The sequence below is a fragment of the Penicillium taxi genome, assembly GCF_028828555.1.
Source record: "Penicillium taxi strain IBT 34144 chromosome Unknown utg000001l_segment0_segment0, whole genome shotgun sequence".
Classification (NCBI taxonomy): Eukaryota; Fungi; Ascomycota; class Eurotiomycetes; order Eurotiales; family Aspergillaceae; genus Penicillium; species Penicillium taxi.
Genome location: NW_026643203.1, coordinates 1138790 through 1155801, shown reverse-complemented (window position 1 = coordinate 1155801; position 17012 = coordinate 1138790). Strand labels below are relative to the sequence as shown.

The window sequence follows — 17012 nt, the reverse complement described above, 5'->3', positions numbered from 1 at the left end:
AGTCTAAGCTGTCTAATGTATCACGTTTTGATAGCTGTAATAGTGACAATCAATCCTTAGGTCAACTTATCAACAGCCTTGGAAACATTGGCAACTAGCAAATATTTGAAAGTTGGGATGCCTTTTTCTGCCTGCTTTTTATCAGTTTCTAAATACAACCTCCGTAGGTTGGAATGCACAGCGAGAAACTACGGCCCCGAGGTTTATTATAGCTAACCAATATCCGTGTTAAACGGTTTCAGGGTTCTTTCCTTCACTCATACCTACCGCCTTTACATTATCCCGAGCTCTTCGAGCTAGGTTCATAACCTTGTATATATATATATATATGGGCGGTGGACAGAGCGGTGGCAAAGGCGGTTAGAAAAATTATCATAGTATCAAGAACAGCTGGGGACAGTGCTGGAATTAGAGAATGAAGTAGTGAGAGATTATGTATGAAAATCAACTGGGCAGAACTCCATGAATCAGTACACTGTACTCGAAAGTTGAAATCTGTTATAAAAGCCGCATGATATTTTACATCGCTGTTAGGAACGCTTACATCACCTTGGTGCCTTAGGCCGACGATAATATTATGCAGGTGTGGTTTTCTTCTCTTCTCTTCACTTTCGTCCTTTCCTTCCTTTCCTTGACACTGCAGTTTTTACTTGGTGTATAATTTTGTCCAGGCCCTCCCTTCTCAGCCTATCTGAGTGTGCTCTCCCTTCAGCTTTGATCCTCTCCAACTTTCCCTTGACCCCAAGACTCCAACTCCCCCTCTTCCCTCCCTCCACTCAATAACAGCCCCACAAACTACCAACTGAAGTCATTCACCTCGGATGCACTCGGTTTACAATCTCCATCATGGCGGATATCTCCAGCGAGATTGATATTGAAATTGACGGTGAGATTGAAGTAGTAGTTCATCTGACCATTTCAAATGATATGCTCAATACTGATGCGATCTATAGGCTGCCCATACCCTCGAAAGATATACGAAAAAAAATGTTGGCAATCTCGACAATGTCCAATCATCCGGTGTGAGTTGCTCATATGACGAAACGTTACCAAATTATACGTCCAATACTGACGTGATGATAGCTCATGGATACGCTCCAAGGACATGTGAGTGATATGCGCATCTTGATTCAATGTAGCATTTGTACTATGCCAATGCACGAGCCATTCACCATTGCCTGTGGACACACTTTCTGCTACTCGGTAAGGCACTCTATATTATCTTAAGTCTAGCAATCACCTAACTCTCTTCAGTGTCTGTCGTCATGGTTCACTAATAGCGGACAAACGAAGAAAACATGTCCAGAGTGCCGGGGTCCTGTCAGAATTGCGCCGGCTCCCTCATACATAGTAAGCTCACCATTGGTCACAAGATGGCATACTTTTGTCTAATAGTTTGCATTGAATAGGTTCGTACACTTGTTCAGATGTTTACCAGTCGCGCAGAGCTTCTAGACAAGGGAGAGACCACCACGACGTACGCGAAACACCGCGAAGAGGCAATCCAGGAGCTCGAATCCGACAAGGCAAATGCCGATCCATTAAGTGGCGGTTTGTTCAAAGGACTATTCAGAGATAGTCCATTAAGACCTACTGTGGATATAGCTGATGGCGTTGCTCGGTGCCCAATGTGCCACTGGGAGATCGAGAACAACATGGACTGCGTGAGCTGTGGTTACATATTTGGTCAAGATTCGGATGCGTCTGACGGCGAATCGCCCTTTTCATTCGCGTCCTTTTCCGAGCCTGAAGATGATGAACCTGTTCGAGGTCACCCTGTCATGACTTATCATGATCATGAGACCAGCGAAGTTGACGACAGTGGTAACGATGAGGATGAAAATGATTACGATGAAAATGATTCGTTCATTGACGACGAAGATCAACCCATAGCCACAGCTGCACATAGAAGTGCACGTGAGCGTCATCGTGCAGAACTGCATGCCCTCAACGCCGGTGACCACATCCCCAACAACAGTGATGGCCCCGGAACTACCCCCGACGACTCGGATTACGAACCTGGAGGTACAATCGTTCGCAACTTTGGCAGTTACTATTACCGAACTCGACAGCAAGGTGAATGGCATTACCGAAGTTTAGCGCCTCGCGAGAGACCTCGTCACGTCATCCAGATAAGTTCAGATTACTCGGATGACGATTATGACGATGATGTTATCGAAACTGGGAGCCGCCGCACTATCCCTATAGCTCATATCCAAGAACGCTCTGAGGATGAGGGTGTATATGCTGAAGCGTACGATTCAGTAGACTCCGAGGAGTCGGATTCGGAAGCGGAAGCGCATGGCTCAGAGGAAGATTTTATTGAGGATGACGAAGGGGATGATCACAGAACATCCCTTCCTATGACCTCCACACGGTCTACAGCTACTGCTATCATACCTTTCCCTGGAGCCATCACAATCAATGTTTCCGATTCAATCGATGAATCAGATGACGAACCTGTCGGCCCCATGAGAAGAGCTCCACAAGGAAGACTCTATCGGTTTTCTCCATACTGATTACTGGTTGATCTATCAAATGGCTCGAGAACTTCACTCACAAACGGCCATCATGCCTTTTCCTGTTGATTCTTTGGGTAATTTCAACACTACTTCTTGGATTTCTTTTTTCTTTTCGCTATTCTTCACAATCAGCACCTCGCCCTTTTTCCATTTCTCATTTCCCTCCATCCTCATCCCATGGGTGGTAGAAAATTAGATTGGCAAGTAGCTTCTTTTCTTTTTTTCCCTTATTTCCCCCTTTTTCACTTCTCTTTTATTCACTTCTCTTTTATCCCTACATTTTTATCCCTGCACCTTCATCCCTATCTTCTCCATATATTTAGTCTTCTTCATACCATAGCATGGCGTTTTGTGGGAGAAAATCAGGTCAACGCTTACTCTGTTTCCGCGAATACCCAGGCCTTCTGCTTCTACGAGGCCCCCAAACTGTTATCTCTTTACGATCTCTAGCCAGCACTTGACCTTTTTCAAATGGAATATCGTGCTCTGTAATATTTATTCACGTAGTCCTTACCTCGGCTCTATTTCTATATTTCCTGATTTGGCTCCCGCTTTTACCTTTACCCGACACACATGAGTCACCTCAACATCTTCAAATGTTCGCTCGATATATTCTTAAGAGCGTCCACTTTGCCAGGACTTATTCATCATACGTCAAGATGTCTGTTAAAAAGACTGCACCGTACGGACAATGGAGTAGTCCGCTCACCGCTGCTCGCATGGCACAGTGTAGTATCTCGCTCCATGAGGTGGTTGTCGAAGTTCGTATAACCCATCAGCACCTCGTCGCATCGCTGCTCACTGGATCTAGGAAGTAACGGGTACTATATACTCTGTCGAGTGCCACCCCACTGAGGGTGGCCGCTATGCCATTATGGAGCACATCAATGGATCAAAACGGGATGTTTTGTCGCCTAGCTTGTCAGCTTTTGCCATGGTCAATGAACTAGGCGGTGGATCTATTGCAATGAGACCCGGTGGAAAAATCATATTTTCAGACGAGGAATCACGCAATGTTTATCTCTTGGAGCCGGCTGCCAAGCATGCCGAGCTCGTTCTCTCCGCTGCGGAAGGCCACCGATATGGAGACTTTTGTATCCACAAAACAGATCCGAAGTGGGCTCTTGCTATCAAGGAGGATCACCAGGATGCTACACCAGAAACCCAGGCTACTGACGTTCATAACACTCTAATAGTAATCAACCTAGAAACTGGCACTGAGACAACAATCGCTCACGGAGACGATTTCTATTCACACCCAAAATTTGACCCTTCTGGCAGGTATGTTTCGTGGATTCAGTGGACTCATCCCGATATGCCATGGACCGGAACTGTGCTTTACCTGGCCGATTGGGTGGATGGTACACTAGCAAATGTCACCCGTATCGCCGGAAAATGGCAAGAGGAGAGCATTGCTCAACCAAAATGGGGACTAGATGGACTGTTATACTTCGCCAGCGACCGCAGTGGATTCTGGCAACTGTTTTCCTTCGATCCAAAGAGCCAAAATTTGAAACCGCTCTTGTTGAAGGGCTTCGAAAACTCAGACTTCGCGGTTGCTGAGTGGGAGCTTGGAAGGTACTACACACAAAATGATTCAATGGCTTGAGTGAAATGTTACTAACAAATTCTTAGCTCAACATACATCTCTCTTGATGATACAACTATTGTGGCAACGGCTATTACTCATGCTACTAGTAAAGTTGTTTTCATCGACACATCCACTTTGACAGTGCGAGAGCTGGATCTTCCTTATGTGGACGTTGATGCAATTTATCGAGTATCGGACACCTCGTTTGCGATCATTGGCGCTTCGGCCACTTTCCCCCAGGAGTTAGCGATAGTTTCGATCACACCTTCATTTGAAGTGCAACGAACTGTCCTTACTTCTACTGTATCATTCGATCTCCAGCCTGAATACGTATCTATTGGGAACGAATACACTGCCAAACAGAAATACGGCCCCCATCATGACGGACAAGTACACATGTTTTACTTTCCCCCATGTAACCCCGAATATCAGGCAGATAGCAAGAGCCTTCCCCCTCTGCTGGCCTACGTACACGGTGGGCCCAATGGATGTGTCAGTCCAGCATTGAACCTTGAATTCCAATATTGGACCACTCGCGGCTTCGCTGTCTGTGCAATTAACTACACGGGATCTACTGGGTACGGTCGTGAATATCGCGAACGCCTTTCTGGCCACTGGGGTCTTCTCGACGTAGGAGATGCTGTCAGTGCAGTCGAGTATCTTGCGGACCAAGGATTGATTGATAAGTCCCATGTCGGAATCTACGGCGGTAGTGCTGGTGGATACCTCACTCTACGAGCCTTGCACATGTACCCGGATGTTTGGGCAGCAGGAGTCAGCTCATATGGCATCAGCGACGTATCGGCACTGCAGGCTGACTCTTACAAATTTGAAAGTCAGGATGTGGATCGTTTGCTGCTGAGCAAAACCGAAGCCAAGGACAGAGCTGCTGAGCTTATAAAACGCAGTCCATGCCATTTTGCTGATGAGATCAAGGGGGCATTGCTGTTGTTACAGGGAACTAAAGATGTTGTGGTTCCTGTTGCACAAGCCAGGATGATGGCTGATGCTATGAAATCCCATGGAAGATTAGCAGATGTGGTTGTGTTTGAGGGAGAAGGACATGGTTGGGTGGGAGAGAAGGCCATTCGTGAATCTTTTGAACTAAAGGACGAATGGTGGAAACGCCATCTGACTTGAGTGAGATGTACATTTGAAGATACTATTCTAGTAGTACAAAACCTGCCAAGGTTATCCAATACGTCTCATCCTGATATCATGGGCCTCTCTACATTAGAAGGTGTGTACTAAATGAATCCGAAGTCCAAGTTGGGCCAAGTCTCGTCCCACACCCTCATCCTTTGTACCACGCAGTTCTGCCACCTAGTTGTGCTATTCATTTCTGCCATTCCTCTTCATCCTCAAAGTCATCACGAGTATAAACAAGTCCAAAATCAATCATCTTGACTATCAAGCCCCATTCATGAATTATGAATCATGATCTTTAGTGATAATGAAATATTTCAACTGGATTCTGGAAGTCATCAATGGGGACTCCACATTCATTAACGTATTCAGATGGTTGTGAAAGGTACGTAGTGAACCCAGAAGGCGGTCTGCGGCGGCAGAACCGAGTTATCATCTATTGAAATGGTCGATTCAGCTAGGAAAAACTAACCACGACCACAAGGGAAAGCTTAGTGAGAGTAGGAAGTCAAAAAGTGAAGTTTGTAAAGGTGTTCATTCTGTAACTATCACGACTTCTAGATAAATGGTACTAGTTGGTTCTGCCGTCGCAGACCAGGCTCCCCACTACACTATCTAGAAGTCGTGACAGTTACAGAATGAACACCTTTACCAACTTCACTTTTTGACTCCCTACTCTCATCGAGGTTTCTTCTGTGAATATGTTTGGTTTTTCTTGGCTGAATCGACCTGCACGTGCTGCCTTGAGCGTTTCCGTTTCACTAGGTATGATGTTGCAGATAAGAAGTAAACAAGAAGTGATAGAATAATATGTATTATTTACATATTTAACCGTTGAACTAAGTAATTATCCACAAGCAAATATCATTATAATGTTTAAAGATAATTTTAATAGAAAAATCCATTTTCTTTTATCAATCGATGAGAATACATAACTAATTATATCAAGTATTTACAGCCCCAAGTTCGTTTGTCAGAGCCACGATATATACTGGGCGGGGAAATGATCTGCGGAGAGCCGCCACCGATCAACTTCCTCCACACGACCCTGCACATCCAACATCTAGTCTTTATTTCCATTTCAGGCTGGTCCTGTTCGAGCAAGACTCGCTCTTTTATCTCACTCCCTTTCTTCCTCTCCCTCTCCCTCTCTCTATAACGTAGGCCCCCCTGTTTTGAGCATGTCATATTAGTTCTAAACGACCCCCGACCACGAGATTTACAACTCAATTGCCGTCGACGGCGTTGTGATAACCCCCTCCTTTTCAGTCTAGATAACTGTGGAAGGCTTCGAACATGTCTCTCCTCCACAATGAAGAGTGAGTTCAGCTTGGGGTCACTGACCCCTTCAACTCCCCTCTGTACGACATGACCTTTGGTACTAATAAATACTCAGCTTTACCATTTGGCAATTGCGCTCCTCTTACCTATCCACAATCAAAGATGGAATCGGAGACCGTTTGATCAATGTGAACAACTCCGTCCTCAACACACCAGGATTCCGTGCTGCAGGGTGGTCAACCGTTAACACAAATAACAACTCCTCCAACGCCGCCCATGTGAAGCGTACCTATTCCCCACCGATTCCGACTACAGCCGCAGTCTCCTCAGAATATTACCGACTAGCAGTACGCGATGCGAACGCCGCAAGGATTGCACGAGATGAACTACAGGGCCTCGGCCTCGAGGACGGCGAGGACGACGAAGGGGGCATGGTTACTGGAAAAGGAAAAATGGATTCTACTGGACCACGGCTCCATGGACGTCCTGGAAAGAAAAAGAGTCGACGAGACCATCACCAACAAAATCAAAGACAGTTAGACGTGGACGACGATAGCAGTGATTTGAGTGATGATAGCGAAGATGACGGAGAGCAAGAGCACAGGTTGGTCCTTCCGTATACGTGACATATGAGGTTGAAACTTACTTGAGACGTCACAGGTCGGTTGATCAAATCGACTTTTCCAAAAAGCCCATTCGCCGGGACCGAGCCGATTCATCGCCAATTCGTTCAACAGAGCCCCGCGAGCGACCAGAAGTGATGATCACTTCGCCCTCTCTACAGAACGTTGCGAGCGAGCAAAGAAGAGGATCATTGGGGACCAGTATGTCGGGCAGAGTCCAGCGGCCACGACGAGACACCACAACCAGCAGTGACCTATCGACGGATAACGAAGTTGAGTCCCAAGTGTACTCGACGGGACAGGTGCAATTTTCTGTCAATGATCAAATCACTGAGCGCTCTCGTCGGCGACGTGAGAGGACTGGCAGTCGAGGAGCAGATAGCATAGCCCTCGAAGACTTACAGGAGCAGGATGAAGACGAAGACTCAGGCGCCGAATCTGTTAGTTCGGCGCTTTCCTCTGAATTCGCTGCTACAGCTGGGTCTGGCTCACTGCTTCTGGCTCAGATGGGCCTTCCGGGCACTTTGGATGCATCCTCGCCTATGGTATTGATGCACAAGTTACCGAGTGGAACCGGCCCCCAGCACTCTTCTCCCCGTAAACCAAAGACTGCACCAGCACTGGAGCTACATGATCTACCTCCTCCTCGTGCACCTCGTCCTGTCAGCACAATACAGCCGGTTAGCTTGCTGACTCGACAGCTGAAGTCTCGCAAACGAGCACCAAGCAACCCAGTGGAGAAATTCATGGTGCTGTCTGGAACAGGCCTGGGAGATCCGCTGTACCTGAAGATCTTCGTTCCCTTTTCGTCAGATCCAGAGGATGCATTGGATCTAGCGCTTACTCGCGAATCTAAAATTGCAGAACAGCCTGCACCAGTCACTGTTGCCGAAACGATTGGCCTTGCACTTTGGAAATACTCAGAAGATGCCCGAGACCCCGGTTTGGAACGCGAGAAGTTGACCGTCAACCGGTGGACACTGCGTATGGTTGATGATGGTGAGGTCGAGTATGATTTCCCAGCCCTTGGCAGGACGCTCCCGATGACCGACTTCACTTCAAACAATAATCAGGCAGCGAAGGGACGAGGCCGTTCACGGGGAAAGCCCTACGATGAATTTGCACTAGTGGAAGCCTCACAGTCCGAATTTGAGGACAACGAGAGGCTCTATCCTCAGTACGGCCAAAGTCAGGGGTCTGATGAAGGAGAGGCACCGACTAACCTCGCGGTTCCCGGTGCTCCTCAACCATCACTCCAGGTTAAGACCTCAGCAGGCCGCCATAACCCGATTTTGGGACAACCGTTCTCGTCCGCTCTCAATGACAATACACTCACCCCAGCCGATCGACCTGCGGTGCCTATATCGCATGCAACTCCTCGACTTGGTGTCTCTAAGACCTTGAAGATTCGCTTTCTGAATCTCGAAGGCTCTGCACATGTGATGACACTTAGTACCTCCACTGACAGCTACATCGCGGAGATTCTGGACTCCGTATGCAAGCGTTGGGGACTTGACAAGGGCAACTACTTGCTCAAGGTGATGGGATCTAATACCATTGCGCCTCTTGATCGTACAGTGGAGGCACTGGGTAATATTACAGAGCTAGACCTCGTGCGTCGGCGTTTCGGAGCAGGGCCACTATCCCTTAGTGGCTCTCCTGGTAGCATATCACCGAATGCACCTTTGATGGTAGATGGCGGCAGCACAGCAGCAGTGGACAAGGGAAAGAAAAGCAAGAAGGCTCATCAACGCGTTCTGCCTTCATCGACACAGAAACAAGATCTCATTGGGGGTTATTATCGCCGCTATCATGTCTTCCGCAAACAACCTATGTCTTTTACAGCCTCGAATCATCGCATCCTCACCTTTGACAATGACTACATGCATATTGTGCCCGGCGAGACCAAGACGGCCTCTGATACCAAATCTCGTTCTATCAACTTCAACGATGTGGTGGGATGCAAGGTCAGTCGACGCCATCCGAAGAGCTTCCGGGTGGTGGTTTTGCGTGGCAATGAAGCCAATGAGCAAAAGCGATACGACTTTGAAGCGCGGAATGCATTAGAGGCAGTTGAGATTGTTGATGAGATCAAGAAGAACATGGCACATTATCGTATTTGATTTAAGAGACGTCTTCCTTGATTAACGAAGACCAAGAAATGGCATTATCGATCTATGGTAGCCTACAAACAATCCAAACAGTATTTCAGTCTCTTAATTATCGGTTTTGTAGCTTTGTAATTTATATCGATATTGAAAACATTCGAGTTCAATGATCTATACCTAGGCCTAGGTACAAGTTACTGAAGATCTTTGAAGAACTTCTACAGAGGCACTAATTTTGCATCATCGTCATCAACCATGAACTATAATTGACCATCAACGATGACGTTCTTTTTCGACTTCGAATTACTTATTCATCTTTTTATTTAGGTATTCTCCACATACTCTTTTGTTTGCCCCAATACTTAAAATACGTTCAACTCTGGAGCTTTAATATATGTTTCCCCTTTATCCATACTACGGACTTGAAATTCAGGCATCCGCAGGTGGGGCGATAAGATCTTATCTTCGTTACTTCTGGAGTTTCCTCTACATTCACGTAGACCTCAACCTTACTCAAATCACTCTCCACGATGGAGAGCATTGATCCAAATATCAACAAAGAGGACAAAACCCCCTTGACGTCAGAAAAGAATTCGGAAGCAACTCGCAGCAAAGGAAAATTCCGATTCAAGCGCAGTTCTTCCAGCTCAAGAAAGCACGAAGACCGAAGCCGTCGCAAAAGACACCGTCTCGACGATGGGAAATATTCAGATCACGCTCAAACTCGAAAAACCCGTGGTCCAAGATATCACCATGAAGACTCCAACACAGCATTCGAAAACGAACCAAGGGGGCTCTCACCCGGTGCAGCATTTCGCGAATCCCTCTTCGATGCGCTAGGTGATGATGAAGGCGCCGCTTACTGGGAAAGCATCTATGGCCAGCCAATCCACAACTATGCTGTTCCCCAGGTTCCCAAGGGACCTAATGGTGAATTAGAAGAAATGACCGACGACCAGTACGCCGAGTATGTTCGCACGCGAATGTGGGAGCGCACGCGCGAAGGCATAGAGGCAGAACAAAACCGTCGACGAGAAGAGCAGAGAAAGGCCCAAGCAAACAAGAACAGGGCCGATTATGAAAGAGCAAAGGAACGTGAGCGTATGAACTTTGAGCAAGCCATGGACGATAGTTTGCGACGGGGTGCGGAGCGGAAATCGAAGAAGACATGGCAAGGGATCTGGAACGCCTACCTTGCACAATGGGAGGACATCGCAGAGAAGTTGAAATTACACGCTTCTACATCGAATCAGACTCATGATAACAAGGATGCGCCCAAGAATACACCACTTCGAAATTTGCTTTTTTGGCCTGTTAAGTCTGGGAAAAGAGTGGATGTTACCCCAGACGCTGTCCGAGACTTTATGTGCCTTGCGCCACCTACTTCGGATCTTTTGGCTACCCTGAAAGCGGAGCGCGTGCGTTGGCACCCGGATAAGATGCAGCATCGCTATAGTGCTCTGGGAATCGATGATCTGGTCATGCGCAGTGTGACCGAGGTTTTCCAGATTGTGGACCAAATGTGGAATGAGGAGCGCGAGCGAAAAAGCTGATTTTACAAACCTTTATTACTACACAGCATATGATGGCGTACTGAAAGGACGGTGTTCCTTTATTGTCTATTTCAGCATGATACCCAAGCATTAGTTAAGCCAGTTTTTATGCAGACTGAATTCATTTCAATATAGATCAATAAAGCTTCCCAGCCAAAAAATAACGCAAAAAAGCATGATGAATCCACAAACAGGCTATGCAAAGAACAATTCATTCGAAAAGCCAGGACGATTAACTCAAACCATGTCAGACAGGATATTGTGATTAGTTTTGTTTTTTTTTGTTAATTTATTGAAGTTGCTCGCCAGATAAACGATGGGAAATTGAAAACCTAGACCCTAGAAACGCGAAGACCGCGTCTTGGTGCGGTAAATTGTCCAGCCGAAGTAACCACCACCGATAGCACCAAAGAACAGCACGATCTTAAAGAGGAACCATGACCAGCTGCCACTCTTCTTTTTGGAGTTGCCGCCACGGTTGGGACCACGGGTGTCTGGGCCTCGGTTACCACTGCTACGGCTGACGGAGTACAGGTTGTCGGCCTTGAGAGAGACAATGTCGTGGTTGTCACTGAGCTCACCTGTCTCAGCGGAGAGACCGAGGTATGCGACAGAGGGGATGGCGATCTTGTGTTCATCGGCACTGAGTCGGAAGCAATCGACCCAGGTGTCCTCCGTCTTATATTGCAGTTCTAGGGACAGTGACTTGTCCTGGAAATAGGTGAGGCGGGCTTTGGTGGGGACTGGGGCGTTGCGAAGGCCGCGGGCCTAAAGTTGAAGAGCTAAATTAGTTTCCAAACGTGAGTACGATTTCATTTTGTTTCTTACAGAGCAACCGGCTAGCTCGTTTCCCTTGCCGTCGTGTGCTTGATCGTAGGTAGTCTCGCCGTCACCCATCATGGCCATGACATAAGGGAACGAGACGCCGGGACGGTTGTTCTTGTACGTATCGAAGAAAATACCGAGACCTTCAAACTTATCGGTTGATCCGAAGACGGGACCCTGAGTAGCGCGTTGCTTTGTGAGCCAAAGAGCAAAGCCATCACCGTGTAGATTGCCATTGCCGTGTATTTCGAATTCGAGCTCGATCTGAGATTGAGAAGAATATTTAAGCTCGAGAATCCTTCGAGATGATTAATTCAAGTGTAATGCTTATGCTCACCTGCCAATTGGTCGCGGTCAGAGGTACGCGCGAGAAGATCCATCCTTGCTGCGAGGGTCGATCGGCTGTGAGACGTATATACCTAGCACACAAGATACGATTAGTATAGAGATCAAAGCCTAAGTGTTGAATTGAAGATCTTACTTGTCAGCTCGGACAACTGTATCCCCTCCGAAGTCGAACCAGCGGCTTTGGAAATCCGAGTCTAGGTATGGCTGTTGAAGCGGTCAACAAGGGTGTTCGACGTAGGTGGAAAGGGAAGCTTGCAATGCGCGAGGCAAACACGCTATTATGGGAGTCATACCGGAGAGAGACTGTGGGTTCGGAGCTATAACATATAATTAGTACCGTGGATCCCCGTTTAATTAAATTAAGTAAACATACCGGGATGCTTTTGATATTGGGATCATCATAAGCATTGACGAACCCAGAAATCAAGCCAGCAAGACACAACAAAGAAGAAATGGTTGGAAGATGCATGTTGGAGTGTAATTAATGCACAAATCAAGTGTTGATCAAGGAAAGTCTGTGGGTGTGATTCAATGAGGGGATTGAGGGGAAATCTCAAGTCTCCAGGACCCGATAAGCCCAGAGTATAAAACTGCAAATGAGCAGTGAGAACGGCAAAAGAGGGGCGAAGTGAATGGAAGGCCGAGTTTGGGTGTGGGAGCTCAAGGATGTCGAGTTTAGAATAATAAGTAGCTAAAGTTGATTTGAGCCTGTAAATATGGTAAGCTGTCCACATCGGCTGTGGCTTGACTGTGGCGCAGTTCCGTGTGTGGCGCAGTCGAAGCTGCCGATTGAGAGAATCTGGAAACTTTTACGAGCTCTTCCTCGTTGATTATCCATCAAACCACATTTCCACACATATCAACATGTCTCTATTCGGCTCCGCACCTTCTTCTGCTCCCACCACCTCCGAGGATATCAAGTCCGCCGTAGTGCAGCAGCTCCAGCAGGAGGCCGCTGTGAACAATGCCCGAGCCCTGATCACTGTACGTCACCATTCGTCTATACTTCATCCGATATCTTCAATCTGACAGGTTATGCTAGAAAATCAACGAGAACTGCTTCAAATCATGTGTTCCAACTCCTGGATCATCCCTGTCTTCCGGAGAGACCACCTGCCTGTCTAACTGCATGGAGAAGTACATCGCCATGTGGAACATTACCAGTCGCACTTATATTTCTCGTGTCGGCGTGGAGAGCAAGCGTATGGGAGCTGATGCTTCTGCCATTGCCACGCTGGGATCTGGCCTGTAAAGCAGGTGAACTCGATGTCATCAAGCACAGAGCGGAGGAAAGCGAAGATCTTGAAAAGTCTTGTGTAAGAATAGAGAGGAATTGCCGAGTACCCCGTGTATATTCCAACGTTAATGGGCGTGATCTTTGGGAGGTCCGGTAACAAGCCGACTTGGAACTACTGCAAAATAGAGGTTCCAGGATTTCATTGTTGAAGCATATGGCCCGGCTGTATATCAAGTCAAAACAGACAGGAGAAGAAAAAAAAAGTACAAGAAATTCAATCCCAATTGCTACTATATATGATTCCGATTGCAGGAAAAAAGGATTTCCGTACATGATTACTACTTTCACTCAAGTTTTTCACGGCGACTACTGCCAACACGCCAATAAGAAGGGCCAAATCGAAAAGCCCACTCGGCTTCCTAACGCGCGGGCTTTCATGTCATTGTAATTTGTACAAGCCCGTTTAGAAGTCGGGGAAAAGGTGGCCGTATCTGGGGAGTTGTTAGAAAAAGTGATTCGGGAATATCGGTAAGAATAACATACGCATCTTCCCCGTCAATGCCATAGTGCTCTGTCTCTTCTGGATATTTGTCGTATAGGCTGGCATCACCCTGACCTCCACGAATAGGTGGAATGTAGGGAGCATCGATATCCTTCCGTTCCAGTCGGTCCCACGTGACCTCAGAAAACCAGGCATGGTTCTTGACGTCCGAGGGTCCACCGTGCAAGTTACCCAGACGCTTGGTGAGGTCGGCGGTGATCAGCTGAGATAGTAGATCCACTGCATCATCGTGTAGGTATGGCGGGTACTTGACCTTGCCTCGCAGGATGTTCTCGTAAATCTTCACTGGAGACCCGCTATCCCAGAACGGTGTAAATCCACACAGCATCTCGAAGATGAGGATACCCAATGACCACCTATAGAAGTTAGTACATGGTTAGACGAAAGAGACAGTTTAATTGAGATACCAATCCACAGATTTATTGTAGCCCTTGGAGGAAACCACCTCCGGAGCCAAATAGTCGGGTGTACCGCACAGCGTCCAAGTGATATCGGGCACTTCCTTTGCAAAACCAAAATCTGTGATCTTCAAATGACCGTGACGATCGAGGAGAAGATTCTCAGGCTTCAAGTCACGATAAATAATCTGGTGCTGATGCAGATATTCCAAGGCCAAAGTAACCTCAGCAGCATAGAACTTGGCCACCGGGTTGGGGAATCGCTAATGACATAGGTTTAGCCCCCATCTGGAAGTGTGTTGAGTTGAATAAAACTCACCTGTGACTTGCGCAGTAGGCTAAATAGCTCACCACCCTCCACAAAGTCCATGACCATATACAGGTTTCGCGAGTCCTGCCACGTTCCCCATAGTGTCACTAGGAACGGGTGCCGGACCCGGTTGAGCATCCGACGCTCGTCATTGGTGTGTTCGATTTGTTTCATCTTGACGACCTGGGCCTTTTTGAGCACTTTCATCGCATAGAAGCGGTGATTGTGCTTGGATTGAACAAGATGAACTCGACCGAAGCTACCAGTACCTAGAGTGCGCTGTAGAAGGAAGTCCTCCTGCGAGTACTTCCCTCTTGTAGTACGCTCCTGACGAGTAGTAGGCTGTTGGCCATGCTGATGTTGAGAAGTCTGCTGCTGCTGGGTAGACTGTTGGGAATTGGCCGGGGAATTTATTATATTGTTAATACTGGCGGCATTGTTGGACTGCTGGTCAGCGTGCGGAGATCCTTGCGACGTCACGGCGGGTTGCATGGCGTGCCTTTCGGGCGTGGGGTTGGTATTATGATTGGGGTCGGCTGCGGACAGTTCGCTGGACAAGGTCTGCGACTTGGTTCGCCTCTTTTTCAACAATCCTCCTAAGCTAGGCATGGAGAAGGAGTATTAAAGCGACATATGAAAATGGGAAAGATCAAGGAGAGAGTTTGGTCCGGAGGGAAGTAGCGGGGCAGAATGACGCAGGGTATTTGGTGAACGGAGAGGAAGACACAGAGTCGGGAGCTAATGAGAGCTCCACCCTCAGTACTTAATTTTTGCTCACTTTTGATTTGCTTTTGCTTTCATCCTTAGATTACGGAGTACATTCGGGTATTTCTCTCTTTGTCCTTATCAATTTACTTGGAAACTAATATCTCTTGATATACTGATACCAACATCGATTAGGACTCAATGACAACATCTTAGTCTCAATTAATCTTCAGTTCATATCTCAATTACTTTTCCATTAACTCGAGAATGCTATAGTACGGAGTAGTTGTTCAAACTCGGTATTATAGTGATGACGCTATGACATAGATCTCGGCTCACTGAGATATACTTGGGCTTGTCTGGGTCACAGAACTATGAAGAACGCATCCGGAAAACTTTGAACGCGATCCAATTCTCCATTTGAATATGATTGACGGTATCCTTGATTCCATTTCTATTTAACTATAACTAGCGTGTTTGGGAAGGGGGGCGATGATTAGGTAAGACCAGTCTGTTTCGACACCTGATATATTAGGTGTCACATAAATCATCATAATCGCAATCGGTCTATCACTTGTAACCCAACTGTTGCACCGTCCTTTGTTTCTTCCCCACCCACCCACCCACACTTTATTCACCATGGCTCTAGTGGACTACTCTGACTCCGAGAGTTCAGATGCTGAAACCAATAACACCCCTGATCTCTCTGTCAATCAATCTAAACAGTTGAACTCAGCCGATTTTCAAGTTGACCGCAGTAACCCACGCAAGATCCGTGTTGCTCTTCCAGAAACAAGACCCGAGCATGATGCCGATGCCGATAATGGACCTGCGCGTAAGAAGCTTCGTCTGGGAGGCGGCGCAAGTGGTACTTTTTCGGGGTTTAATTCGATTTTACCCGCTCCAAAAAAGGCTCCAACAACCAGCAAATCTGCCAACCTGAAGACTGGATCCCAGCCTAGTTTTGATCGCTCGGAGCTTAAAAAGAACCCAGCGACCAAAATTTCAACGCCCACCAACCCTGTTAATGATAAAGCGAAGCCTACGCCAGACAGCGCCAATTCAGACACCAGTGGATGGAAGATGACTCCACTCGGGCTGGTGAAGGTGATGAGCAATTCTAAGTTTCGACCACTCTCGGCTGTCCATCCAAAGAAGAAAACAGTCACAACCTCTGCATTTCAATCGACAACTTCCATCGTGTCTACGTCTGCAACTGCCCTTCCCGCACCTCAGCAGCCTCCCGCACAGGCATCCGACTCGAACGAAATATCAGCTCCAGCCCCGCCAAAACCAAAAGTTAGTCTCTTCTCCATGTCATCTGAGGACTCGAGCTTCCAGCCAGAGAACAGTTCATCAGTAACTGGAAGCTATGAGCCCTTGGTATACCATACGGAAACGGAGAACCCATCTTTGGGCCCAGATCCTGCACCGGATATGATGGAACCCTCCTCGGAAATTCCCGCCAGTGCCCCAGTTCAATCGCTAGACACAATTGCAGATGACCTTAATCTATCTCGCGCAGATAGACGACAGCTTTTCGGACGCAGCGGACAATCTGCTGGGGCGAAAGTCCTTACTTTCAACACAGATCAAGAATACATTTCAAACCAGAATATTGCCCAGAGCGAACTGGCAGCTGCTCAGCATAACCCTGTTCGTTCCATTGCTCCTGGAAAACACACTCTTCAGCAATTGGTCCATGCAGCCAGCTCGCAAAAGGAAGCTTTGGAGGAGAGCTTTGCCGCTGGCAGAAGAAACAAGAAGGAGGCAGGCTCCAGATATGGGTGGTAGATTTTCTGC

At 47.3% G+C, this 17012-nt stretch overlaps 8 protein-coding genes across 8 annotated transcripts; 6 read left to right on the top strand and 2 right to left on the bottom strand.

Annotated features, from left to right (window-relative positions):
* Positions 1-846: 846 nt before the first annotated feature.
* On the top strand, positions 847-2519 carry N7495_000424 (uncharacterized protein; the record flags this gene model as incomplete). Its single annotated transcript, XM_057203094.1, has 5 exons — positions 847-900; positions 954-1022; positions 1084-1203; positions 1255-1350; positions 1410-2519. The coding sequence occupies 5 exons, from the start codon at positions 847-849 to the stop codon at positions 2517-2519; spliced, it is 1449 nt and encodes a 482-aa protein (XP_057067167.1).
* Positions 2520-3118: 599 nt separating this feature from the next.
* On the top strand, positions 3119-5253 carry N7495_000423 (S9 family peptidase; the record flags this gene model as incomplete). The annotated part of the gene is made up of 3 exons (XM_057203093.1): positions 3119-3283; positions 3334-4100; positions 4158-5253. 3 exons carry the CDS (start codon positions 3119-3121, stop codon positions 5251-5253), a joined length of 2028 nt encoding a protein of 675 aa, XP_057067166.1.
* Positions 5254-6555: 1302 nt separating this feature from the next.
* Positions 6556-9286, top strand: N7495_000422 (Sin1 family protein; the record flags this gene model as incomplete). The annotated part of the gene is made up of 3 exons (XM_057203092.1): positions 6556-6578; positions 6656-7144; positions 7201-9286. 3 exons carry the CDS (start codon positions 6556-6558, stop codon positions 9284-9286), a joined length of 2598 nt encoding a protein of 865 aa, XP_057067165.1.
* A 515-nt stretch (positions 9287-9801) lies between these two features.
* Positions 9802-10824, top strand: N7495_000421 (uncharacterized protein; the record flags this gene model as incomplete). The annotated part of the gene is made up of 1 exon (XM_057203091.1): positions 9802-10824. The coding sequence occupies one exon, from the start codon at positions 9802-9804 to the stop codon at positions 10822-10824; it is 1023 nt and encodes a 340-aa protein (XP_057067164.1).
* A 339-nt stretch (positions 10825-11163) lies between these two features.
* On the bottom strand, positions 11164-12466 carry N7495_000420 (legume-like lectin family protein; the record flags this gene model as incomplete). The annotated part of the gene is made up of 6 exons (XM_057203090.1): positions 11164-11592; positions 11653-11913; positions 11987-12068; positions 12131-12201; positions 12291-12314; positions 12371-12466. The coding sequence occupies 6 exons, from the start codon at positions 12464-12466 to the stop codon at positions 11164-11166; spliced, it is 963 nt and encodes a 320-aa protein (XP_057067163.1).
* A 395-nt stretch (positions 12467-12861) lies between these two features.
* tim13 (protein translocase subunit TIM13) lies at positions 12862-13249 on the top strand (the record flags this gene model as incomplete). Its single annotated transcript, XM_057203089.1, has 2 exons — positions 12862-12981; positions 13040-13249. 2 exons carry the CDS (start codon positions 12862-12864, stop codon positions 13247-13249), a joined length of 330 nt encoding a protein of 109 aa, XP_057067162.1.
* A 448-nt stretch (positions 13250-13697) lies between these two features.
* On the bottom strand, positions 13698-15113 carry pkaC (cAMP-dependent protein kinase catalytic subunit pkaC; the record flags this gene model as incomplete). Its single annotated transcript, XM_057203088.1, has 4 exons — positions 13698-13725; positions 13778-14152; positions 14204-14457; positions 14514-15113. 4 exons carry the CDS (start codon positions 15111-15113, stop codon positions 13698-13700), a joined length of 1257 nt encoding a protein of 418 aa, XP_057067161.1.
* Positions 15114-15848: 735 nt separating this feature from the next.
* On the top strand, positions 15849-17003 carry N7495_000417 (PRCC domain-containing protein; the record flags this gene model as incomplete). The annotated part of the gene is made up of 1 exon (XM_057203087.1): positions 15849-17003. One exon carries the CDS (start codon positions 15849-15851, stop codon positions 17001-17003), a length of 1155 nt encoding a protein of 384 aa, XP_057067160.1.
* Positions 17004-17012: the final 9 nt, after the last annotated feature.